This window comes from Pithys albifrons, chromosome 9 (genome assembly GCF_047495875.1).
Source record: "Pithys albifrons albifrons isolate INPA30051 chromosome 9, PitAlb_v1, whole genome shotgun sequence".
Taxonomy (NCBI): domain Eukaryota; kingdom Metazoa; phylum Chordata; class Aves; order Passeriformes; family Thamnophilidae; genus Pithys; species Pithys albifrons.
In genome coordinates, this window is record NC_092466.1 from 29,163,238 (window position 1) to 29,190,197 (window position 26,960).

The window sequence follows — 26,960 nt, forward strand, 5'->3', positions numbered from 1 at the left end:
CACATGTGCTAAATATTTATATACTGCTTGCCTTAATACTAAAATATGGGGTCATAAAAACTGTGTAGAGATGTAATCTGATGTGCAATGGATTCATCTAGTCAGGAAGAAGTTGTTTCATATTGTGAGATGGTTACATAGAATTTTATTTGTTTGGTTCTTTTCTTGTTTAGCTGTGGGTTTAGATCTCACAGGTGAACCAAAATTCTCACCACTAGTTTGACTTTGAAGGAATTAAACTGAACAAACCAATAGCACAGAGGGGTCTACAGCATGATGCAGGCTGTGCAAGTAATGCAATAAAGTCTTACTATATTTTGCTGGCATCTAAGAAGTTAAAACCCTTTCAATTTACTTCCAGTGCTGTTTAGTTTTAATATGAAAAGTACCTGAGGGTCTGTACAGTTGCTTGAGTTTTTGCTGCTGCTGATTTCTAAGTGGTTTTTTGATTATTTTTACTTCCTTTTCCTGTTTTCATTGAGTTTTCTCATTTGCCTTCAACTTGTTAATTAATACTGGTTGACTGCACTATGAAAACCTTGGGTTAAGCGTTTATCTCTGATTCATACAAATAATGTACAGGAATGTTCTGATTATTGAGCCAGTTCATAACAGGTTATATATTTGTTTATAACAGTTTTTACCACTATGATGGATTGCTGGCTCTGCTAACTCTGACCCCTTTAAATGACTGGTGTGAAACAGAAAATTCCATATTCTTCAAATTCTCCAAGTATCTGGTCTGAGTATCTATGTTATTTTAGAAATCAGATCCAAACTTTTAGATGTGTGAATGCTTTTAAATTTTTATTTGCAGGCACTGAGCATTCTGTTATGAATTGACAAGCTTCTTGTCCTTACATGGCTGTGGTAAACACTAATATTTGAAGTACATGACACAGGTTTAATTATGCATATGAGTTTGCCTGTAGAAAAAACCCTCATAATAGAAATTAACCTGAACTAAGTATATGTTGGACCCTTAACTGAGCTGAATAAATGAACTTTGTGCCAAATGGGTCAAAACATGCATGGAGAACAGCAATGCAGCAGCTTATGTTAAGCTTTTTATACTGTACTTATTCAGAGAGTAAGTGGAAATATTTATTCTTTAAATGCTGTCATTTTGATTTTTCCTAGCTGAGATTTGAGGACCAATGATGGAAGTTGTGACTTTTAACAGAGTTACTTGAAACTCAGTACTTTCCTCTGACCTTGCACTTCAGCGAGCACAGTGCAACAGTCCCACTTGGGCACAGTGGGTTAATATGAAACTCAGGATCAAGATCAAGAATAAGCATTAAAAATGTTGAGATGTGAAAGAAAATAATTTCTCTAACCCTCTTCCAAAGTTTTGTGCTGATATAATGAGTGGCTGCTGTTATATATTCCTCACCTAAAGTCATAGATGTCAGTGGCATCATTGGTTAGAGCTAAAATAATGACTGTGTCAGAATACAGGAGTGTAACTACAGGGGAGGGAATCATCAACAGCAGAGGATTGCATCTTGCCTCTTAAATCAAATAAAATTGTTTTGCAAATGTCCTTTGCAATATTAATAATTTAAGAGCCAAACTGTGGTTAACTGCTTGGGGAATGCTAGGAATCTTAAATATCATTTTAGGGTAAATTGTTTGTTATTTATGTCTCCCTTCAATTGTCAGTAGTCTCTACTATATGTATGCTAGTTTGTATCCCAGCCTGCCAAGCAGCAGATGCATTTTGATAAGCTCAGTGAGGATTTGGTCCTTTGAACTGGAGGAGGATGCTATGTAATGGAGTTGATGGATTTTGTCTTTGAAGGGGAGAGTTTTGGCTCATTCGTGCTGCAGCCCTTCAGAATGGACAGGCTAGACAGTCAAATGCCATTTCTTGTTAAACACCCACTCAATCACAGCCTGCCCAGCCTCCAAGCTGGGGGGGAGCTGCATCTGCTAACAGAGACTTCTATTTTGTAAAGTGCAAAAAGGATTTTTCAGTTTTTGCTTTAATCCAAGTACACATGGAAATTCCACGGCTTTGTGTGCTCGGGGAAGTGGGTGACCCGTGTAACCTTATAGACAGTGTACTTTGAATGCAGTTGTGAAGATGTTTTATACAAGACAGCATATACACACAGTCTTGTCAAAACACAGGAGCTTTTCCTCTGCTTGCCTCGAGTGTATTCTTCTTCTTCTAGGGGGCCGTCTGTTGACTTCAAAAGAGAATTGGCACATATGCATGAAAACAGATCAGGGCAGAGCTTACAAAACTGTGCCTGTCATTTGTAGCTGTCAAATGGTACATGCTTGTCTCCTCCTTCTGTTTGAAGTTAGCATTGTTCTTCCATCTGCCCTGTCCAAATTCTGAATACTGTCATAGACTCACGGAATATTCAGACTTGGAAGGGACACACAAAGATCATTAACTCTGAACAATTAAAAATTTAACTTAATATTAATATATGAAATATATATTAATATGAAATAAGATGGGCTACCTACTAAACCTACAAAATTAAACCTGATATGATTTATCATTCTAACATGACCAGTGGTTTTCCTTGAGAAGCAAGTTCATTTTACACTGAGATAATAGTACCAATCTGAGCTCTCTATTTCAGCTTGAGAGTCTCAATGGGCTGTAGGACAGAGGTGATTTGGAATGTGAGAGTGGAAATACAAGTTGGAGCAGGTCCAGGGGGCAATACGCTGTGGAAGGATGGGAATCAAGACAAGGATAGGACTCACTAAAGAGAGCAAGGACTGTGCTGGTGGGGGCCAGAGATGGCTCCAGAAACTGAAGTCCACAAGGTGAAATGGTGTTTGGCTTTGTGGTTCAGTCTTTATCCACAGATTTTTATGCTGCTTCATCACTTACAAAGAGCAACTTGACCTATATTTTTGTAGCCAGCATTCCTGCTCCAAGACAGGATGATATGAGCACTTAAAGAGTTAAGTAAAAAATTCCAAGTACTTTTTTTTGTGCTCTGGTGTATGTATTCTCTGCCTCCCTCTGAGTGATCATCTTCAAGGTTCTCCACCCACCTGTTTGGCAGTTTGCTCAGGAGCTGACCCCTGGGCTTCTGACATGAACTGTTCTATGTGCAAGATTTGCTACAAGAGACTTCTTCCCTGCCAGGGAAGGTCCACCACATGGTGTGCTACTTCTAGGGATGAGGTTTTGCTAGTTTGGTTCTTCTGTCAGTACTCTGTGCTACAAGTCCCATTGGATGTTATTGAGTATCTTGCTTAACCATAGGCATAATTAGTGTGTACACAATAAACCAGAACAAACTGTATTTAAGCAAGCTAGGAAATTGGAAGGGTTGTTCTGTATCTGGAGCCAAGCTCCTCAAATCAAGTTTATTTCCAACATCCTATATTATGCACATATCCTCCATAATTTCTTTTTTTTAAATTCATAGCTTCTCTCTTACAGGGAGTGGGTGCTCAGCTGAAAAGGTGCATTTTGGACTTGCTGTGTGCATTTTCTACCATGGCATTTGAAAGAGCAATCTGGAAGCAAGTGTTAGGCAGAGTTTAGAAGCAGAGGTCAGACTGACCTTTCCCTGTGTCTGAGAGCTATCCTTGCTCCAATGTACTATTAGAGCAGTAATTGAATGGATCTCACAGTGAATAATAGGAAATGAATCATGCTTTTTTAATTTTTTTTTTAAACTCTCCACCAGTCTAAAATGAAATTAATCTGGCAGAAGTTGCATGTATTGCCTCTTTCCCTTTCTCTTGGATTCCTGCCTTCCATGATTACCATGACAAGGCATAAAAATAATGAAGATGAAGGAATCTTTCTGAGCTCCTGCTCTGCACTTTGGAAGCTTGGCCGTCTCACACAGGAAAGTGAAGTGCATCAAGTGAGCAGTGTGTGCGTGTAGTCATGCACGTAGGTGTGCTGGGACAGGTGACTATATAATGCTGTTTCCCTGTTCTTGAAATGATATTGTCCATTCCAAGGCACTGCAAAGTAATTCAGCACTGTGGATAGTGAAAAACGGGTATTTTCCTATTAGGTCTGACCTCATTTTGGAGAAAGAGACAGAGAGAAAAAGGAGATTGATTTAGTCTCTGTGTGTCTGCCATATGCTGAGGGAGCATTAGTCTGCACCTGTGAGGTGGCACAGGTTGAAGGATGTTGAAGCCTGAGCTGGTGGAATGACGGGGAGGAAAGGATGGAGGCGGTAAAACAATTTGTTTAGGAAGCCCATGCAACTTGTCGCACTGAGGGATTAATACAATTTTACCCATGTTTCTGTTTACTGAATTCTTTACTGTGATCCTATTCCACTTTAGGACCATATTCTTTGAAGGATGTGTTTCCAGCACTATTGAGAAGTGATTACATGCTTAAGGGCTGTTTCACAGCCAGCAGTTAGAACTGATGTCATCAAGACATGTGATGTTAGCCTCGAATTTCCAAACCTCTGCCTACATTTTTAAATGTACAAATCAGTGAAAACTGTAGAGCAAAGTGTTTGCAAGCTAGTATTGAAATCTTCAGAATCAGATGCTTTAGTCAGCCAAAAGAGTTTGCTTCATGAATGCTGGACCAGCAGGCTTGAAATAACCAAACAGGAAGGAATCATCGAATAGAGTGTGCTGGATACCATGGTGACAAGGATGGCATAAATCTTTTAGTTCAAATCATTAGCTAGTTGCAGAATGCCATGAGTGTGCAAGGCTTTTCCATATAAATAAGGCTTTTAAGGATAAATAGTTTAAGGGCCCTTATTAAAAGAGCTCCTATCAGTGGTGAGGTTTGTATATTAACTTGTACATTTGTTCTTAAATACTTAAGTGTATAAATGAGATACAGAGCAGGGTGTGTCAGCAGCAACCTTCCTGGGCTAGGATTGCTGAGAGATTTGCATTTGATTCTGAAAGAAGGGAGTTTGTTACTTGGTGAGATCGTGGTGGACTGTGGCTGCCCATGGAATAACCCAAGAATCAGAGCACTGTGGTGTTAGTTATGTCTCACTGATTATTCTGCTGTTGGGGTGAGATTTCCTTACAGGAGCTTGTCAATGTAGGGCCATGTTCAAGAACAATCCACTAGAAAATGCACACTAAGACCAACTCAGCAAGGTAGTAAGCAGATAATAGTTAAGTCTTTCAAGTGGTACTTTTCTTGTTCCATCAAAAATGGAAAAGACAATAAAGGAATCATGACATCTGACTGAGGGGAGATTAAAGGTCTTGAGGTTTTTTTTTTTTTCTTAGCAGAGAGGTGTCTTTTTGATTCTGTACTTATGTTCTCCAACACTGTACAGCGTAGTTTTCAAAATGCAGACTTTATTGTTCATATTGCTGAGTTTTTTTCCAATGGTATTTTCCAAAATGGGTCCATAAAAGTTTTGAAAAACTAGGATCTTACAGAATCCCTTCTTTTGGTGGTTTTAATGTAACTTGGATTAGTTTAATAAGCTTTGTACTACCTTCCTACAAACTTCTCTGAGTAGCAGAGTTGGATACACTCTTAGGTGCATCTTTACTGGGTTACACCTTGCTGAGGGAAGGTTTAAACACCGTGGTGCAAAACCATTGTGAGCTTTGAACTGCAAGAATGGCAGAAGCTGAGATGTGTTCACTGGGCTGTATCCAAGGTAGTTCAAGTACCTTTCTATTTAGTGCTACAGGTAGGATGGGAAATGGTACCCATTGATAACAGCTGAAATCTGACTTATTATGCAGTAGGTGTGACATGAGCTTTTGTTCATCTCAAACTTCTACTGAGTTGCTAGACATTAAGTAGCTGTTGTCAGCCTCTCTTTTGAACTTTTTAAAGTTACTTTTTAAAGTAATATAAAAATCTGTTGAGAGAATGCCTGTGTGTGTATAGATGTGTATAAGTGAAATGCATGGGTATCTATTAATTTTCTTGTGCATCTGTGTCTGTCATTAATGATGATATTTCTCATGGCTTTTGCAGTGGATGTCGGATTCCATAAAGTCCTATTAATATTAATGCTTATTGTGTGCAGTAATTGGAGACAGAGTTGAAATGGCATTTAGCTTTTTTATTTTGTTTTATCTGTGTATTTTGTCTTTTCTCAAATGTCTCATTTTGCATTAGAAAAGGAAGAGGTAAAATGACCTTTATGCAGACAGAGGGTTTGTAATTTCTTTCTACCTTAAAATATAGTAGTGCCCCTCAGTGATATTTATTTCTACCTTTCAATGTAGTAATGCCCCTCACTTGGAATTTGAAGACAGAAAATGTAGAACAACGAGGTTGACACTATAATTATCACCGAACTATGGTTTATGAAGGAAAGCAAACCTGAAACTGGAATTTTAAAACTAAGTTAAGGACTTTGATACTTTACTCTGCCCAGTGACCTACTGCCAAATAAATACACAATTGAATATTTTTTTTTATTCTAGGTTACAAGATTTGAAATGCAATAATCATAATTTACTTCTAGCTGAATTTTAGTGCTAGTTCTGAAGGGAAGAACTAATTTTAAATGCTTTCCTGGATATTCATTTCCTTTAAACTGGAAATTGCTATAATTAAAGTGAAAACCCTTGACAGTGAATTTAAATCTTCATCTTCAGTTTCTCGCCATAACTTTGTTTAATAGACATCTACAATTTACTGGAGAAAAGCCATTCTAATTCCTCACAGGAAATTATACCAATTTCTGTATTGAAATTTCAGCCAGTGTGGTGAATGAAGGCTACACTACATACTCCTTTGAAATGGAGCTTCATGATTTGTTTCTCACAATTTATTGCAGGAAGTAGAAGGCCTCAAATAGATTGCATGAACTATATGAGCACACGGTGAAAATTTCTTCTGATTATTGAATTTAGATTTATTTTTTTAAAAGTGCATTTATAAAATCATCTATCCTGGCAAAGTCTTTGCATAAGGTATTTGACTAAAGCACCTTGTCCTTGGTAGCTCTTCAACACAGCATTTAGGACTGTCAGAATGCCTCTGGGAGCAAGATACTTGGTTGTAGATATACAAATGCTTAATCAAAAGTCTGTCTGAAATAGCCTCGCAAATTACCTAATACAATGTTACACATTTTTTTGGACATACATAGTGAGATTTTCTTTTGCTGTAGTCTTATCTTAGACTTAAATTGTATTATAGACTGGACTTGGTCTGAGTTTTTTAATTGACTTCTTGCTCATAAATATAAGTTGCCTGGAGTGGATCTTTCTCACAAGTTGAAAAACAGGCAAATATCTTGGTTCCTGTATAAATTCCATTCCCAGAGCCTTCGCTTTCTGAGGCTCCTACCAAACAGCCACCAACTATATTCTTGTAGTTGGTCATTTTTTTCTCCTTGAATAACTCTTTCACAGCTTAAACTTCTTCCAAGGTCCTTTACCTCCTCTGATAGAATGGTATAAAACATCTCCTTTGAGCAAGCTTTTAATTTCCAGTGTGTAAGTAATCACGCTCTCCCATACACCTCAGGCAATGCCGCTTCGCTTCAGCTGCATCTCTGTGGTGGTTTTCTGTCTTTTTTAGTTTGTTTACTTTAATTAGTTGTTGTATAAGGTTTTATTAATCCTCTGCATTTGCTCTCAACTTTTTGTTTGCCGTTTACTAACTCATTCTCTCGTGTGTAATCTGAAGTGCATGTACTGAACATGGCAGCGCCGTTCCCACCACTTGCTCTCCAATGATTGATTGTAACCATTGACTCATAGCTTTGATTTATTGTAAGTCTGGGCAGTGACTGTGGGTGATGGATCATGACGGTCATGATATTTCAGAAGTAAAGTTCAAATTATATTTTAAAAGAATTTTCCCCTCCTTTGAAGCATCGCATTTGTAATCTTCCCATAGAGTTTATGGCAGCAGATGATTATAGTGATTGATTCTTCCAGGATCCTATTAGCCTAGCTTTATTTTGCCAATATGGCTTTTTAATTAGTGGGGTTTTTTGACATTATCAGCAAGAATTGATTTTTGAAAAGAATCACTGGTAATATTTCTAATAAGTCACTATAGAGACCAAGTTCCCTCATGCTGGCAGTAAACAATGTAAGGAAATAGATTTTTGTCACAGAGTGCAAATGATTTTAATCTATTCAGTCCCTGGATGTTAAAGATTTTTATATTCTTAATTTTTTCTTAATAACTGAAATCTAGCTACTATTTAATTTTAAAAGTTACTTGTTTAGGCTTCTTGATTCTCTCTTAGCACTGAGGGGCTTAAAAATCCATCCTTGGGTAAAATTTTGGGACTATTCTAAGGCGGGATAGTGAGGGAAACAGCAACAAGTGTCTGACTAGGATGGAGTTAGGTTCCTTCATAGCAGTCCATAGAGTGCTTTGCAGGAGCTTAACACTTGATGTTCCAGGGCAGATCTGAAATGAGGAACTTCAGGTAAAGGAAAAAGACTTCTTTCAGTTAATTTTAAAATATCCCGGAGTACAGCACATTGCTGTAGTCCAAGAATAGCATAGGTACAGCTGAATTTTTTTTTGTAAATGTAATTGTGGTACAAAAGGAGAAACATATCCAACTTTGAACTGAGCTGTGGTGAGATATCGTTGGTGGATAAGGCAGAGAAGACAAAAATATATATGGATATGCCTCTCCCCTTGCATGGCTGACTTCTAATAGAATCATTACGGTTGGAAAAGACATCTAAGATTGAGTCCAACCATTAACCAAACTCTGCCAGGTCCACAGATGCTTGGAAGTTAATGAAGACAAAATGTAAGGAATTTCGAGCCTTTGGATGTGTTTCTTAATGATCTATTTAAAGTAAGTGAATATTGCTGCTCTTAATGTAGAATCTGGATAATTTACTCACTTTAAAGCACTTGGTCCTTGCAATAACCATATAAAATAATAGTCTTAATGATTTAGAGGGGGAGTGGAGGCACAGACACCTGGAATTAAATTTTTGTTTTTCTTTTAGAATAGTGCTAAAAGTTTCTAGCTGTTTAACAGTTTTATGGGGGAGTAGACTTTAATGCTCTGAAATTGTCACAAGGCATCTCTTTGCAACATCAGACCTCTAAGTAAGTTGATGAATATGAACCTTTGAGACTTGCCAGCAGCCATAGATGAATAGCTTAAGTGTAGGAAGAATCTAAGATCTCTGGTTTTCTTCTGGTGCAACCCTAAAGAGTAAATAATCTGACTCTAATTTTTGCTTTTCTCACTTTTCCTGTTTGGCTATGTAATTTCTCAGAGAAGGAATCATGTCTCCTGAAGTGCTTTCACTGGGTAGATGGCATGGAAGTGAGGCCTCTGTGTGCCTGTTCCACAAAGAAGTGAATTTAGGATGATTTGATATGAAAATAACCCCATGAAGAGCATTGGCAAGTCACTTATTATAATGTGCCTTGGACACTAGGGATGTTTTTTTAGATGAAAATAAATGTTAGAATGTTGGAAAGGTTTAATTTTTCCTCCAGCAGTAGCTGGGAATTGCATATCTAAATCCTAGTTAGAGATATCATTACTTTGTATAACTTAGGCATTTTTTAAAGTAAAAATGGAGTCTGGAAGTCTTCCTTCTTGTTTTCTGGCTCATGCCCTTCAGGACTTAAAAAAAAAATAATACATACCCACTTTCATTGGTAATAAATATACAGAATTTAGCCTTCTAATGTTACAGTTATTAAAACTAATAACTACCAGTGATATAAATCACATTTTAATGCAGGTCATATTTTTGCATTGCCAGGCATGCTGTGACTGGTGGCCAAAAAGCTCACCTGTACCTGTGCTCCACCTGTATGTTATGAATAAATCGTGTTCCAAGGACTTAAATTATGGGTGTATTCCTTTGAGCAGCCCAATGTTTTCAAAGTTTCTGCCTAGACTTTTTTTTTTCTCCTTCACTGTAGCCCAAACCCTTGGTTAAGGACAATATCAGAACTTGAATATTATATGTATGATAATTACATAGATGAGTAATAAAAATGTGTGTATTCATCCAATGTATCAGATTTAATAAGCATTTTCATGATCAAAATCTGCTAGTACCAAAAGGTTTTATGCCATTGCTTTCTTAATATTATTGCCTTTTCAAAGTAGTTGGATGATGTTTGCTGGAATGACCACCTGCAGAGAAGGGCATGTCAGCCTGATGAGCACAGACTGATGAACACAGTTGGCTACAGATTATTCAGGATCAAGACAGCAGGGAGCCATGAAAAAAAAATCCTCTGCTCCTGTGTGGAGAACTGGCATTTCTCTCCCTGTAAGCTGGCCATCCCACCTCTATCCAAATGGACTGGCCTGCCTATTTCTCTCTCCATCTGGAAATGGTAGACCAAGCTGTCTTTTCTGACCTTAGCCTTTGCAGGCAAATGGAGAGGAAGCAGAGGGGAATACTGTGCAAAGAACTCGCACACACTGAGCCTTGGCACCCACGTGAGAGGGAGGTACCATGCCAGTTAAGTGTGACAGGGGGAATTTGGAGGTGTGCTATAGAACGTCACCTTCCTAACTCTGCAACAGTTTATTTAAAACAACAAAGAAACAAACCAAAACCTGTTCATTCTAAAGAAGTTTTTTCCCAAGTTTAATTCCTTCTTTTAGGGAATAATCCTGGCCTGATTATAATGAGTTCTTAACCCTAGTGTGAGTTTACTGCTGCTGAAGTGGCACACTGGACCTTCAGGAAATACTGTTTGCTTTCTGAGTTACAGCCAGGTCCTACCCTACAAGGCAGTGGTTCTCCAGTCCTGGTGTTGCCTCTGCAGAATAAACCACGCTGGTTGCTCTCCTTCCCTGCCCTCACAGCTCTTTTCCCTTCTCCCACATCGTGTTGCAGCAGCTCTGGGAGGTGTGGGAAAAGCAGTGCTCATGTGGAGTTGCCAGGAACTGCAGAGGGGCATCTTCAAGGACACAGAAAGGGTCCTGGCATCACTGTTAATGATGTTACAGAGTGGCATGTAGCATGGGTATTTTGGGGAAAAGCTGGTCTGCAAGAGAACATAGGAATTAGGAAGGGCTATAGGGGCTCTCCAGCTCCTTGCCTGGCCACAGGACAGTGGCCATCCTGGCTGACTTGCAGTGCTTGGGAGGAGCATGCTCTGTTTTAGAGGCATTTTATGATGGAGAGCAGAGTTTTTTTGGGGGAAAAAGGGATAAGGTCATAGACCATTAATGGTTTCATGGGAGGAGTGACCAGGAGGTGATGGTAGTCTGGTCTAGAGGTGAGCAGATAGGGAGAATTGAATCTGGAGAATTCCACAAAAAAAAGTGACATTCAAATTTGATAACTGCTGCCATAAAAAACCCACAACCCTCTAATTTTATTAAATTTCTCTTAGGTGTATGTGCAAGTTGATAGCAAAAATACAATGTTTCTACCTAGTACAATGCCTAAAAATTGTCAGATACATTTTATGAACCTATAAGATACAATAATTTTAACTTTCATTCTAACTTAATTTTCAGCTAATTTTACTTAGAGCTAAAACGAAATTGGGCAACTTTAAGTGGAACTTGACCTTTATGTTTGTAACAGTAATCAGATAATATGAAATATATAATTAGGGCACTAATAATAAACATTCAAATTAGTTGAAGTGCGGGCTGTAACAAAAATAGATATTGGACATCTAATGAGTCTGAGACATCAGACATTTCAGTTTGTATACAGACCTTTGGAAGGCCTTTAAAAAAGAGTCAGTACTAGTATTTGTCTAATAACAGAATGATTTTCAACCTTGAGTTTTAAATCTCCGTAGCATAACTTGTTCTTTTAATTCTCCAGTCCTATTATTTATGTAGAAACTGCAACAAACAGCTTCTTGTATCTTTAAAGGCTGTATTTGCACCTTATTTTAATCTTTCCACTGACAGTATCACACTAAAATTGTAAACACGATTAGAAATTTGAAAAACTAAGTTCAAACCCTTGTTTTACAAAAACCCTTACAAAATATGAACTTTCATTTGTTTTTTATTAATTATTTTATGTGTGTGTGTATTTATATATAATCCTGTTCAGTTGTCTGAAGGGAATTGTAAATCAAAGTGACTATTTATTGCAATGGGAATAAGGGATAAGTTGGATAAAAAAGGAAGAATAGAAATTAAGGTACAAAGAAGCAAAGGTAGTGTCAGATAAACATCACAAAAATAATTTGCTATAGTGAATTACAAAATCAGAAATAAGGAAAAGTTTTTGAACAGTTCATTTGGACTATTTTCAATTGGTTTTTGTTTGTGGGAGGTTTGGGGTTTTTTTTGTTTTTTTTCCGAGTCAGGTCAAAAATGTAAATAAGTAGCAGGCTTGAGGATACACTTGTGTTTGTGTTGGTTTTTTTCGTTCTGTTCTTTAGTAGCTGCTAGAAGAATTTGTCTCAATATTCCCATGGCGCTCTTCAGTGTCCAGTTCTTTCATTTTCACAGTCAACCTTGCTATCTCTCTTCACATCTTTTTAGCACAGGGGACTATGCACTTCACTAAATCCACTGCAAGTTTCAGATGGTTCATTCTCTTTCTTTCTAAGTAGGTTTTTTACTCACTGTCTCTTCAAATTGTCATCAGCATCCTGCAAAGTTCAAGAAGTCTTCTCCCCCCCCCCCCCCCCCCACTGGCATGTTTATCCTCAGTTAACTAGTCTACATTCATTCTAATGTTTCTCTTTCAGCTTCTGTACTTTAATTATACCATGGTTGCTCAAGGGAAATATTTTTATTGCTCTTGCACCTCTCTGTCTCTCACTCTACAAAGATTTAAATAGATACTCATGGTTTTGGTCAAACTTTTCCTACTGGGCTTGAGAAGGCATGCTTACATTTATATTTATGTTTATATCTATATTTCTCTACACACACACACTCACATACGTAAACCTCACAACATTGTGGAATTGATAGATGGACCATTGATCACTTCAGATAAAGATGGATGAGTACTCTGTAAGAGGAGAGTAAGGGCTTATTCCACTCATTAAAAGTCAATTAAAATTGCATGTTTCAATCATTGAAATATAACACAGAAAAGATGATATAAATTCAGAAAGCACAGGAAAATGTCTTTTTTTTAACTTGTAATACTTGGTTACAGAGGGTGAAAGAAAACATAAATCAGGATACTATTATAATCAGACACTTATATTTTTAGCATTTATCTCTTTCTACATAAAAAATGAGGGGAAAAAAATTGGTTCTACTATATAAAGAATGTAATCAGTGAGCTCCTAAATCTCAAGAGCGTAACTTCCAGCTCTCTCTTTTTCCGGTGTTAAAGCACATTTTGCTCATCATTCATTCCACTCTTTTGAGCAAAAGAGCTCTGTTCATACAAACACTGAGTACTTGTTTCCAGGGGAAAAAAAATTGTTTCTTTTTCCTGGAAACAGTAGCTAGTGTAATAAAGCCTGGGAGGTGGCTGGGTGTGTGGTTTCAGATACTCTCAGTGGATAGCACAGCGCCGTTTCTGGGGACATGTCAGAAGAAATGAAGTGTGAAACTGTATCTGCAACCTCTTGCTAGAAGGTTTGGAAGTAAGGGTGTTCCCAGCAGTTTACATGGCTGTTCATTCCCTGAAGTTTACAGCTGTATTGGCTGTGCTGCTGTAGAAGTCAGTGTAGTTACATGCAAGCAAATGCATCTAAATAAATGCTTAGGGAAGGAAGAAGGTGCCGATTTCATCTGTTAATGTACTTGGTGACCAAGAAAAACCTCTTGATAGTGAGAGAAATGATTATATGAGTGAGTGAAGAGGTTTGAAGAAACACCTGAACTGGAATGAACCTCATTTTTGCTCAAATGCACATCAGAAAATAACAAGGAAATCTAAGATAAAGAAAAACACAGTGCTATTTTGCCTTCCAACGATTTCCAGCTGGCATTCTTAAGTGGCCTTTGAGATCTAGGTCACATTGTCCTCACAAGAAGTGTCTCACCCTGCTTCCCTCCCTGCCCCAAATTATTAATTATATTAACCAAATATATTTCAGAAGTGTTTGAACACAATATGTAGCATCAAAGCACTATGATTATCATGATGAATAAACACAAACCTTAAGATAACTACTGTGTTACCTATAGTTGGTGCATAAATAAACTAATAGAGTGAGAAATGATAGTTCTCCTCTGATCCTTTTAGGATTAATTACAGTATGTGGAAGAGTTACCTTAAAGCTATAAAGATGCAGAGCTTGATGTGTTGTGTCCCAGGAATAAAAACCCAGGATTGATTCTGCCTGGAGTGAAGAGCAGAATAAAAGTTAGAAATAAAAATAATAATAATAAAACCCCCTATGTATAGTTCATCTAGCGTTCAAATAGACTTTCCATACCTTTATACTAAAACATCACATAGTTGAATTGTTCTTGTGAACTCAGCAAAATTAGATTTTTGTTTTCCTCAGAAACTGGAATATGTGAAAGTAATGTGAATTTATTAGGTTTATTTTTTAATATTTTTTATTTACCTTTCACTACATTGTAACAGTTGAAAGCTTTTCTTAAGGGGGAGATTTCTATTTTTCATTCTCCAGTTACTCCACAAGAAGAGAAAAATGAGAAGGCAGTAATTATGTTAGTCTTGTCTTTACCTGATGGATGGATTTTTAGATGCCTGGCTGTAACATATTATCCTATCCCTTTTGGTATGACATCTTCTCCTTTTCCAAGCCATTGCTTTATTTAAAGTAACTAAAATTAGCACAGTGTCTGCTTCTGTGCACTATGTTAAGATCTGTGGATTGGCCATCACCCACTACCTGCATGGAGCTGCTCAGCCAGCGATGTCCTTCACAGCCTTTTCCAATGATAAGATTTTTCCTGGTGACTTTTGGAGTTGTCTAATTCCTTTCCAGTAAATTAGAAGACATTAGCTAAGGAATTAAGTTAATTAGGGTGGAAAAAAGTAAGACCTCTTGAAATATTAACCTTAGGGTAGATTGGACTTCTTAAATGGCCTTCAGATTAATGACTGTGATCAGCTGATAAAAGCTTGTCAGATTTTAGGGAGTTGCTGTCTCTCTGAGTTCTACAATCAAATTTAAATGTACTGAGGCATATAGATCTCCTGTTTCATTTACTCATAAATATACATGCAGGAGATGCTATAGGAAGCCCCAATTTTATAAACATGCAAATAAACCCCCTGCTGTCGCTGAGGTAAACTGAGAACCCCAAAGACTTCTTGCTTTTGAATGTGGAGGGTTTTTTTTTTTTCTCCCTTGTCTTCTTGGGTTTCTTAAGTGCAGATCTCAAAAATAACTTTCTAGCTAGTTGTGGAGTTTTTTTGACATTTACTCAGCTGCCAACCTGGAGATGGTTTTGACTAGTAAACAGAGGATACTTGCAATATTTGCTTTTATTCAAATAAGGCTATATTAATTAAATTTGCAGGGGACAGACTAATGGAATCAGAATAGTCTTTGTAGCATTATGCCCCCATTTTCCCATTTATCCTTTTCTACACCTGAGTATTTAATGTGTAGACACTTTTCCTGTAAATATTTCTCTTTGCTGTTGCTCTATAGTACAGTACAGAGAAGAATAAAAAATATTGTTACATATGGTTGTTAATTTTTTAATGGAGTGTCTCAGTGAAAACTGGATATTTGCTCTTGTGTCTTGGCACTTATAAAATCATGGAGTCCTTAAGGCTGGAAGAAACCTCCAAGATCATCCAGTCCAACCTTTGAGTGGACAACACCGTGACAACTAAACCATATTACTAAGTGCCATATCCAGTTATTTCTTGAACACTTTCTGGCATGGTGACTCTACCACCTTCCTGGGCCTCCTGTTCCTATCTCTAACCAGCCTTTCAGAGATAATATTTTTCCTGATGTCCAATCCGAACCTCCCCTGGTACAGCTTGAAGCCATTTCCTCTTGTTCTGCCTTTAGTTGCATGGGAGTAGAGGCTGATGCTCACCTTGCTACAAGCCCCCTTCAGGTAGATGTGGAGAGATAAACATCTCCCCTAAGCCTCCTTTTCTCCAGACTAAACAACCCCAGCTCCCTCAACCACTCCTCATCAGATTTACTCTCTAGATCTAAATCCACCCAATGAAACAATCTTAGGTGTGCCTGACAAGAGCAAATTTACAGCGCCTTCACAAAGGCCATGTATTCCATCATGGACATAAACTGTTAAACTATCAGGGTTGGAGTTTGGAGAGGAGGGTTGCACAGGAACATTGGTTGAAAAGCTGGGAAGCTTTTTTGGCTTTGTTTTATTGGTGTTTTGAGAAAGAAGGACTTCACATCTGGGAAGGTGTAAGTTTTATGCACTGAAAGTGTTTGTCCTGATTATCCTCACAGGACTAAACTGCACTGATTCATGTGTTGAGAGATTTGTACGTGGGAGGAGACTTGGCACTCAGTTTCCTCACATAAAGCAAAATACACACTTGAATGTTTGTAGAACTAAGGTCTGGAACATCTAATTTTTTGGCCTGTTAAAATATATTACTGTTGTTTACAATAAGATGAGTAGAGAATCTTTTGGCACTAGTGTGTGTACAATGTAGCACCTCCGAGTTACCAGTTGTCTTTTCAGTCATCATTACTCCTTAGGTTCCAAAAGCATGGAACTAAGACAGGGATGCCTGAGGAGGTTTTAGTTGATGACAAAATACAAGCAGATTTATGTTTTTGTTTTCTGGCCTGTTGGTTTAGTGTTTTTTTTCCCCTCTACGCTCGGGATCTGAGTTCTGTTGTTAGAGAATGGAGTATTCATATTTGCCATTGTACTGAAGTAGTTGTCATAATGTGAGTGAATAATTGGCAATTGATTTTTCCTTTTTTTTTCTGTTTCTCTGTGATTGGCATATTCTTACAAGAGGGAGAAGTTGGCGGTCATTATACGTGACATAGTTTTTATTTTCAATATTCTCCTACTCCTGCCAAGAGGTTTGTTATCTCAGTAGGGATCCTTCTCATCTTGCTTTTATCAGACAATACTGGAAAACAGAGGAGTCTATAACTGATTTTTGTATCCCTTTCAATTTTTGTGCAGAGTTTTATGGAGGTTATATTGAAAAAATAATCTTTAAAAATAAGTAGGAAATTAAAGAAAGACGCATAAATTTTTTTTATAATTTTCAAATTTAATGTCTATATTACAATGCACTTTGTAAGTCAAACTGCTAAGCAAGGAAATTAAACGTCCAGTACTACCATCCTCATTACAGCCTGGTGAACTTCAGTTAAATAAAATAAAGATTGGCGAAAGGGTTATTCTTCCTGAGTTCTGAGCTAAAAATGTGCACACTGTTGTCCTTACCTTGCCGGCAGGTGAGCAGGTATCGGCCAAGTAGTTGAGGATGGGTTTGCCAGGGCAAGTGAGCTCTGTGTAGCTCAGGCTCCACGTGAGCAGGTGTCCATATGGTGCCTGTGGTGTGGGGACACAGAGCCTTAGTCAGAACTGCTGCCAGTGCTGACCCAGGCAGAGAGCACTGCACTGGGGGCCATCACTGCCCCTGTGCCACTTCGTGCCGAATGCTCTGGAGAGTGAGCAAAGGAGGGAAACTGTGGCATCTGCCAATGTGTGCAGTGCAGGAGATTGGAGACAGTACAAAATTAACAGTGGTAAGGAATTGGTTGTGAAAAGTCTGAGACTGATTGAGAAATAGTAACCTCGAAGAGAATTTGTGTTTCCTTAGTGAAGACTTCATCCCTGGAGGGTGCCAATGTTTGAACTGGCAGCTCTGATGGCCCTTCTGCTGTTTGTGTGCCCAGAGGAACTGACTTTTACTTGAACCTACAAAAATGAGAGAACTTTTCTTCAATAGAGAGTTGAATTATTATTTGTTGGCATGTGGTTAAGTAGGTATAAGAGCAACTGGCTTCTGTAATGTGTATTTATAGAGTATATATTTTTATACTCTACAGGTGTTTATAAAGTACAGTGAGTTTCTTAACTGGACGAATGTTGTATGAATGCAAGCAGTAATTACTGTCACATATGTGAAAGATTCAGGTCTTCCTACCAGTAGCCTTTCCTCAAGGGGAAATTTGATTTCTTTATCTGCAGTAATTTTATTGCTGTCTCTCTTGAGATTGGAATGTGCAGTATTTAAAGCTGATTTAAGCAAGAGGGAGATGTGCTCTGCAGTACATTAAATCCAAGGGAACATGCTTCTAACCTTGACTTTGCTGGACACTTAGCTATACACACAGAGCAGTAATATTTCTCAAATTCTGAGGTGATTTCTGGTTTTCTCTGAATGAGAAGAGATAACCTTTGCCCCTCTTTTAAGGCATGCCCTTTGCACATTTGATTTGTTTCAGGATGCTTTGCATTTGCTTATCTCTACTTTGGGGTTACTGGTTTTGTTTATGAAGGGTGTTCTTCAGATGTGAGAGTACAGTAACCAAAGTTACCATGCAGTAACAGCTTCCTAACATAATAGATATGTTTGTATGAAAGCAGACAGACTTACAGTCCCAACATCTTCAATGGGCACCATTAATTCAGACCTTTATGTGGAATAATATGACCTCACGAAGGTGCATCTCAGCCTTCGAGGAGAAGGAAGATATTTTCATATGACACTGGTAGGTGGATGTTCAGATTTGCTGGTACTCAGTCACAGTAAATATTAAATTCAGTAATTCAAGGCAATAATTAAAATTAATTTAAGTGAAAGGAATATTTTATTTAAACTGGAGCTATACATCAGGAAAAGCATATTTTCTGTCAATACAGCTGGTTTAGGTCTTATAAGAAGCTACAGCAGTTACACTGTGTAGTGTCTTTAAAAGTATTTTGATACATAAACAGCAGTAGTGAGATGAGAAGCTATTACAGCTCATTTCAGTGGTTTACCGTTGGGCAAACAGTTGGCAATTATTGTACTTGGAAGAATTGAATGAATGATTTGAATGGAAATGCTGGTTCTTCAGTGAATTCCCTTTTTACATCAAGTGTAACATATGTCCACGTTTTTTGCAACAGTACTGAATTTCCTGAGGTGGTTTCCTTTGTACATTTGAATGCTACGTGTTAACATCCATCAGGAGAGACCTGTAGTTGACCTTTCATGCTGAATGTGAAAGGGCTGTTGTAGCCTTTAAAAGGATTTTGTGCTTCTGGGCCTCCTGGGAAGCTCCACTTACCTTCAGATTGGATCAGCTGTTCCAGGTATGAAACATCAGTTTGCAGAGCAACTTCTAAATATGGTTAATAGTGGTATCTGCCTTCTATGGTAAGTCAGGTCTGAAAACATCTGTTTGTGCTACAACACATCTGACTTTTCTATGGTGCACTCTGACCCTTTCCCATCTGTTGAGGAGTGAAAATAACCAACGTGTGTGATTTGACTCTTTTCAAAGTACTTTTTATATTAGAAAGCCTGAAAATAATATCTATGTAGGCAGTATAACTGCCCAACAGGAAATTTTTGCAGCCATTATACAATCTTCAACCTTTGATATCACAGGGAGTTCTGAGTAGACCTTAGCATCTGGTTAATCCTGACACTTGCATCAAAACACACATGGTGAGACTTTGAGTTTCTGTGGAGGGGTGGTCAAGTGTCAGCCTGTGGTCTAGATTGAAATGGTGAATCAATATTCTGTCATTTTCCAAAAATTAATTTTCTAATATCCTACTTTATTTTTTGCAGAAATATCTGATTTCTTGCATTGCTCTCATCTCTTTGAGAAGGGACTAGGTCTGGCTGGTCAGGCAGTGCAGGTGCTGGCATGTTGCTTTGTGTCTGATCTATGTTAGTGGAACTGTCCAGGAGAGAAAGGTGAAATTGGGAAATGGGAGAGTCCAGGAGGATCCTGGAAATTCCCAGGTTGTTACGCTGGTTGTGAACTGATTTGGATGCTCATAGTTTATCTGAACTTAAGGGGAAACTGTTGCTGTTCTATGCAGCAGAAAGCTATTGAGGGTTACTTTGAGTTTTAGTGCATAGAAATACATAGAAACCCCACCTGCCTGAGGAATCCCCTGCACTGCAAACTGAGTTGACAGGGGAATATTAAATGGGGATATCCATGATTTACTCCTGGTTTACACTTTTTATCAGGTACAGGTTATGGAGCTCAGCACAACTCACCTGGTCACATCTGGTACAGCTGTTCTTATCTAAGCTGAATACCAAAATATCCAATTTAATTAATGGATTTATTGTATATGATATCTAACTGCTGTAATAATTACTGCCTTGTAATTCAATTCTTTATTAAAAAAAGGAAAAGAAAACGGAATACAATTGCATAGTGTTACTGTGAGCTCTGGGATATCTAAAAGCATGCAACAATGATACGATATATATAATATAATTTCACATTTGCACTGGGATCCAATAAGCAGTTATATTCTAAAATTAATGGAGTCATATCTATTGTAATGGACTTTGTTATAGTTTCTGGACTAATCAATGTATTTGAACAGTTAAAATCATTTTATGAGTATTACAGATTGAAAGTTTCAGAGCTTGCAGAAAATCTAATTCTTCTAGATGATTTGAACAAAATAATTCCTTTTTGGAAGCGTAAATAAAAGTTTTCTTTCTGTTGTTTGAAGAAAGAGAATTTTTTTACTTATTAACAGAAGAATAAGAGCCACTTCTGAAGTATGTCCACTTTTAGTTTTCTAAATACTGGAATATATTCAAATCCCTCAAGTAGGTTATTATCTGCAGCAAGGACAAAAAGATGGTATTCAGAATAATTTATTCAGAAAGCTGACAATGCAGCAGGAGTCTAATCATCAGGATATGTGTCTCTGTTTCTAACACCAGTCATATTATCCCTTATTTCTAATGCAAACAATTTTCAGTTGCAAAAATTAGAGAGAACAGCCAGTGTGAGATAAAAAGAATGAAACCTGTGAAACTGAAGTGGTTTAGGAAACTTGTTTCCGAGTGCTTATGGCTTATCTTCCAAATCAGTGAATTCTGGAGTGTGGATTTTAATTCTGTCTCAAGAAATGAAATAATAAGTGGGCTGTATTCTGTCCAATTTGACGTCTAGAGAGATAAAACTACTATAAAGCAGAGGATCTTTGTATGAAAGATAAGCTCCAAGAGAAGAAAAAAGTCACTATTTCTTAAGTATAAGGAACAACATCTTGAATAGCCTTTCTAAAATTTTGGAAAAGGTATATGTATTTTTATAAGTGTATAAAAGCTAAAACAATGAAACTATCCAATTATCCTTGACACTCTTCTCTCTACTTTAAGTATCATCAAAATAATGCTCCAATAAAACTGACACTGCAGAAAAAAAGTGTGAAGTGTAGAGCCTACAATCTGCAAATGAGAACTCAAACCCTCACTGTTGCCTGATCTCATTGTTTTTCACACTTATTTACTTTTCCCTCTTACATATGTACAAATGTTAGGATTGGCATAGGATATTTGAAAACAGAACTTGGTGATGACAGTCCACCCAGAATTTACTTGGATAAGAAAGGCAGGGTGTGAAATCATATCTTGCTGTTCTTTAGGCTTGCTTTCAGTTCCAGCTTGGTACTTCAGTTTGCTTCCAGCTGTTTTCTACCCAAAGTAAAAGGTTTCCTGGCCATGTGCTGTCTCTATTTCTGTCAAGTGGGGTTAGGAACTGGTGTTGAAAAGACGATATAGTGCTCTTTACCTCCTGGAAATTTCTTTCTGCAATGAGCCATCCTAAAAGGCCAGCTGTGCCCAGCCACACAGCTGTTTCAGGCAAAAATAATAGCTTAAAGCTGCTTTTGTCAAGGCTAAGAATCAGAAACTGTAAATTTATGAAAGAAGAGTGCTATGGTAGACTCTGTGAGCATTTGTGTATAAACAAGATTATAAATAATGTAATAAAAATTAATTACTTTATAGGTGATAATAAGCTTTACAGATAGCTAATGCCATATTCAGTACTGTTCTTTTATGTTTGTGTCCCAATCAGCCAGAGCAGTAACCAACTTAGCTTCCAGCAGGAAATTATATGTCCCATTATTCCTTATAGTACAATAAAGCCCTTTATTTATGGCAAGCATTAGTTTTGTAGTCACAGTGACAGAACTCATATCTTAGCAGTGCATCAAGACTTTCCTTCCCTCCTTGTAGTAGTTATCCCTAAAATTGTCCTGTTCCTCTGTTGTCAGCCCTGGAAATACTGTATATATCTCAGCATTAGGAAGAAGGCCCTCGGCCACAGATTCTTTCTCCAGTCAGTTGCAACAGAAGAGGCACAAAGTTAATAAGAAATTTGCTTTTCTTCTTAAGCTCTAGTGAGTTACTCTAATTCCAAGCTGCTGATTCCACATGATTGTGGTTGACACTAGAGTATTGTAAACACATCCAATTATCATACAGTTTCACAGATCACTTTTATGAGAGGTGCTCACCTGAGTGCATATTCTATAGTGCAGTTTTCCTTCTGAAGTGTATGTGTTTCATCATCTTTAAGAAACTCATGTTCTCTAAAGAGTGGTTTTCAGATGTTGTCTCTGAAGCTCTGCATGTTGAGCATGCACAACTCAGGTTGGCAATTAGGCAATTAAAATATGACTATGTGATTTTAATGTTGAGTGTAGGCTACAACCTGAGCAAAAGGAAGTAATTGTAAAATCGAATGCAGAGATAGCTGTAGGTTGTGTACTCAAAGCAAACTAGTCTGAAGTGAGAGTTTAGATTGCTGTACTCTCCCTAGAAAACACGTAATAAATGAGCACAAGAAATTACTTCCTTCAGTAATGGTCCAGATACCTCTAACATATACTGGAATCTGAACTCAGTAAAAAAATCACTGTTAGGACTATAAGACACAATAAACAATTGCATTTTAACAGACAGAAGCATTTGCAGAACCCTGTATTTTTCTGAGATTCTATGTGAATTTTTTAAAACTCCTTTTAATTTTGAAGGAAATAAAGGCTGAACTGTCCTAGATTATGAGAAGTGAAAAGAAATTCATAACTAGATCTGTGAGTATTTCTATTTCAGTGCTATGGAACAAAATTCAGTTTTTGTTTAATGTCGCATGGACTTGTGATCTACTAAACAGAGAAAAAAATGAGGGCACTCATTTCCTTGTGTGATATGTCAGATAAAATAAAACTGAGCCTAATTTATTATGTCTTTTAAACAGATGCTCCTGCATATGGGCATGTGTTTGTGTATTTGTGTACTGATACGTTTTAAGAAATGATTGCCCTCTTGGTAATGGTTGCATAGAATTACTTGAGAAAAAAATCCCATTATGAAGGCACCTAAAATTGTTAGTCATCCCCTAAAACACTTCTCTTCAGCAGTTCCCACTTCCACCTCTGAATTCCCACCAAACCTTCTCCTTCTCCTCAGTGTCATGTAGGAGCAGGCATGTCAGCTTTCAGGAAGATAACATCACACAGTTCTTTTTAATTGCTGACACTGAATAAATTCACATTCACTTATATCTGTGAAAAACTCACAGATTGTGCTTGCACAGTTGAGCTTGGACAGTCTCTTCCATCTCAGATTTTGAAGCTGGAAAAAATGGGAATGTTTTTCATTTTTCAAACTGGAAAATAACCTGTTTTCCTTGGGGGAAGGATTTGTAAGGGAGTATAAAATGCACTGCAAAGTCCAAATAGTCTTACCATATGCATCAAGTATTTTGCACTGGTCTACAGGAATATTTCTAACCAGTAGTTCAGCAGGTCAGCTGAAAACATAAGGCAAAAAGAAACCCCTAGAGCAATATCAGCACAGTTAATCTTTTGTAAACAGCTTTCCTTTGCTCAGTGAAAACTTTAGAGGGTTGCACAAAAAGACAAGTTGTTACCAAGCCATGAAAAAGGGAATTTTCTTGCTGCTTGACAAGCACTGCAGTAATTTTGAAGGGCTAAACATCATTAAAAGAAAAATCTTTGTGTTTCGTGTATTGCATATCCAAAAAGTGTGCATAGGTATAGTAATGAATGATAGTTTACTGAATTTAAATTAACAAAATCCCAACTTTGACAACTTCAGTGAAATACTTTAACCTGTAAATGATAGGCGTTTGTCACTGTCATTATTTCAGCACACGTGCAATACTTAGCAATTATACAAGTGCTGAAGTCTTCTGATGATTTCCAGAAATGCCTGCATACAAATAAACTCCTTCATTTCCTCACTGACTCAGGATTTTGGGCAGTAAGCAAGTCTAGCGGGTATTAGACAATAAAAGCTGCTACAGACTCAGCTGGCTCAGTCAAACAGCAAAAGACCAGCAAAACCCTCCTGAGTTCACCTTTCTTGGCTGGAGGGATGATCATGTCAACTAAAGCAGAGTTAAAAAGGCAGTGGGGAGTCTACTGTGGCTGGACAATCCTTGCTTAGTTTCTATTATTTCTGATGTGTACTTGTAATTCAGCTCATTTCTGAAGCTGAATTAATCACATTAACAAGCATTCCCATGCTTGGGCAGAAGTGTGAAGGGCAAATTCCAATGTTTTTCTTCTGGATCTGATATTTTTCTGCTTGACCCTAATACATTGAACTTGTTCATGAGCTAAATTCTTTAACTGGTCTATCCTCACAAGATGTAACCTATGTCAGATTTCATAAGCCATTTTCCGAGGAGATAAAAAAGGTGTTCACATGTATATTCTGTGGCCATGAAACACCAAGGTTGGTGGATGGTAGAAGAGCCCACTCAGGTGGGGCAACAGGGAGTGCTACTGATTTCCGTTGGAATTGTGTTCAGCTCTCTGACTTTAGCAGTGTCAGAAGATGGTTATTTCCATGACTAAAAAAAAAAAAAAGCAAACCACCTGGTGTTATGATGTGGTTTACAGAGATTGTTAGAGTTATAGCAAAGTTTTCTGAAGAGCGGCTTTTATTATGAGATCAATAAAAGTGCTCTAACTTAAGCCATTTGGTTTCACTCAGGAGCTGAAGTTTAATGATGAAAGTGTGAGAAATGAATGTGAGAAAAGATGCTTCAGTACTTTCTTATTCAGGACAAGTTTTACATGTTTCCCATAAAATTAAGGGCTCCTAAATGACATGGTACAGCTGTGATCAAGTCACTGTTAATTTTGAGAGCAATCTGGTGCAGTATAAACTTTCACCTTTGGCTTGTTCTAAATTTCACTACAAAATAAAAGTTCCTATATTTATTACAGAAAAAATTCAGAGTCAGGAAGACAGAGCACAGTTTGAACAAGCAGTTTTCAGTGTGAATATAATATGAAATGCATTCCTCCATGTTGATGCCCTAAAATGTGGTTAAGGAAATACATTTTTTCAGTCATCTGAAGTTGAGACATAAAATGCAAAGAAACATGTTTTGAATGGGCTTGTTTGCCTGAATTTACTTAAAGAGACTGGGGCTTTATATGCCTTTTCATGGGCTTACAGGTAAATGATAAACCTCTAGTTAGACAAGTTATTTATAGTACAGGGAGAAAAAGGGGAAGTCAGAAGGAGGGTGGTGTATGCTCTGGATATTGTCATTTTTTCTTGAAAAAGCAGGCATGTGAGGTTGTGGTAAGAAAGAAGTTCAGGGGTGAGTGATTTATCCACTGCTTATTTATCTGCTCCTGGTTTTCTGCATTTGAACTGTCATGTTGTTGGGGTGGGACTGACTTTTTGTTTGTGCAGTGTTAAATTCTGTGGCCTGGGGCTTCTGGGGAGGTTTGCACAGCCACCCAAGTGCATGAACTGGCTCTTGCTAAAAGGCATTCACAGATGTCTGGGTAAAGGTAGTTGATTGAGTTTCCCTGATGGAGTTTCCCTGTCAGGCATTGACTATGAAAGGATGCTGTGGAAGATGACTGTGTGGGAAAACTGTTTGTTTGATAGCACTGCAGGAAAAAAAGTAAAAAAGTCTTTTCCCCCTAATTAGTGATGCCTGCCTGACTGGTGAAGGTTGATGCAGTGGCTTTTTTCTTTTCTCTTTTTTTTCTTTTCCTCCCCTCCTCCTGTGTTACAGATATCCGTGGGCTGCAGGGATTTCTCGATCAGGCCTCAAGGCTGGGACTTGATGTATCATTACAAAAAGTGGACAGGAACATCAGCAGAGTATTCTCCAACCTTTTCACCACCATGAAAACAGAGGAGCTGAACCGCTATCGGGACACGCTGCGAAGGGCGATCCTACTGCTGAGCCCACGCGGAGCCCAGACTTTCATTAATGAGGTCAGTGCACTGTTGTTTTATCATTGATGTTTTGGAAACATGTCTTATGACTTATCCCTTGCTGTGTTTGGCCGTTTTGACAGTGCTGTTTGTTAAATGTCAGATAGGATTGTGAGGCTCTGGTGCCAGAGGATTGAAATATCACCTGCTCCATGGAATGCATATTTTGTGGTGAATGCAGATGGGCACTTTCGATACAATATACAGCTCTGTGCAGTAATTATTATTTTTTTCCTGGTTGTTTTCTGTTTCAATACTTTTGTCCTGGATTTCGGCCACTGTTGACAAGTGACCAGAAAATCTACAATAGTCTGAGAAATGAAATATATTGTGCTCAGAGAGCTGGGAATCTCCAAAATCATGCTGAAAGGGCACATTATTGAAGTTTGAAAGTTGAATCAAGGAGTATTTTTTATCAAATATGAGGTAGGAATTATGTGTTTGTCTTTTTTTCTTAGCAGTTTCTTGAAATCAATGAGGCTAATTGGGACAGGGAAGTAGCTGTTGGGCAAACTTTAATTAATGTTGTGCTGTGGGCTAATTTTTGACATTAATTAGTTTTATCCAGCTTTCTTAATATTAAATAATGAATTATTTTACAGTACTTTGTATGTCAGAGTTGAGAGTGAGAGTTGGAGCCTCAGTATAAGTTTGTGTATTCATTAGCTAAGAATTTGGCAATGAAGTAGGGGGTTTTAATTCTTTTTTAACTAATCAGGAATAAGATTGAACCCAGAAATTAAAGTGTGGGTGAGTCCTGTTTCCAATTATCAGTTTTGCTACATCAAAGCCTGCTAAATTAAAAAAAAAATCAACTCAAATTAGCTCATTAAGGTTTTTTTTACCATAACAGCATTAGCAAATTATCCACATTTGTGTTCATCTGTGATTTTTAAAGTAATAGAGTAAATTTTATCAGAAATAAATGAGGCAAGTAGGTAGCTTGGAAA

The 26,960-nt window shown here is 37.6% G+C and overlaps 1 protein-coding gene across 2 annotated transcripts in view; it reads left to right on the top strand.

The window, feature by feature from the left end:
- GRID1 (glutamate ionotropic receptor delta type subunit 1) overlaps positions 1–26,960 on the top strand; it is a 492,238-nt gene that overhangs the window by 247,166 nt on the left and 218,112 nt on the right. For both annotated transcript variants that reach the window (XM_071563483.1, XM_071563482.1), the window contains exon 4: positions 25,805–26,010. In XM_071563483.1, coding sequence (XP_071419584.1) covers positions 25,805–26,010 — 206 coding nt within the window. The remainder of the gene's footprint in view (positions 1–25,804; positions 26,011–26,960) is intronic.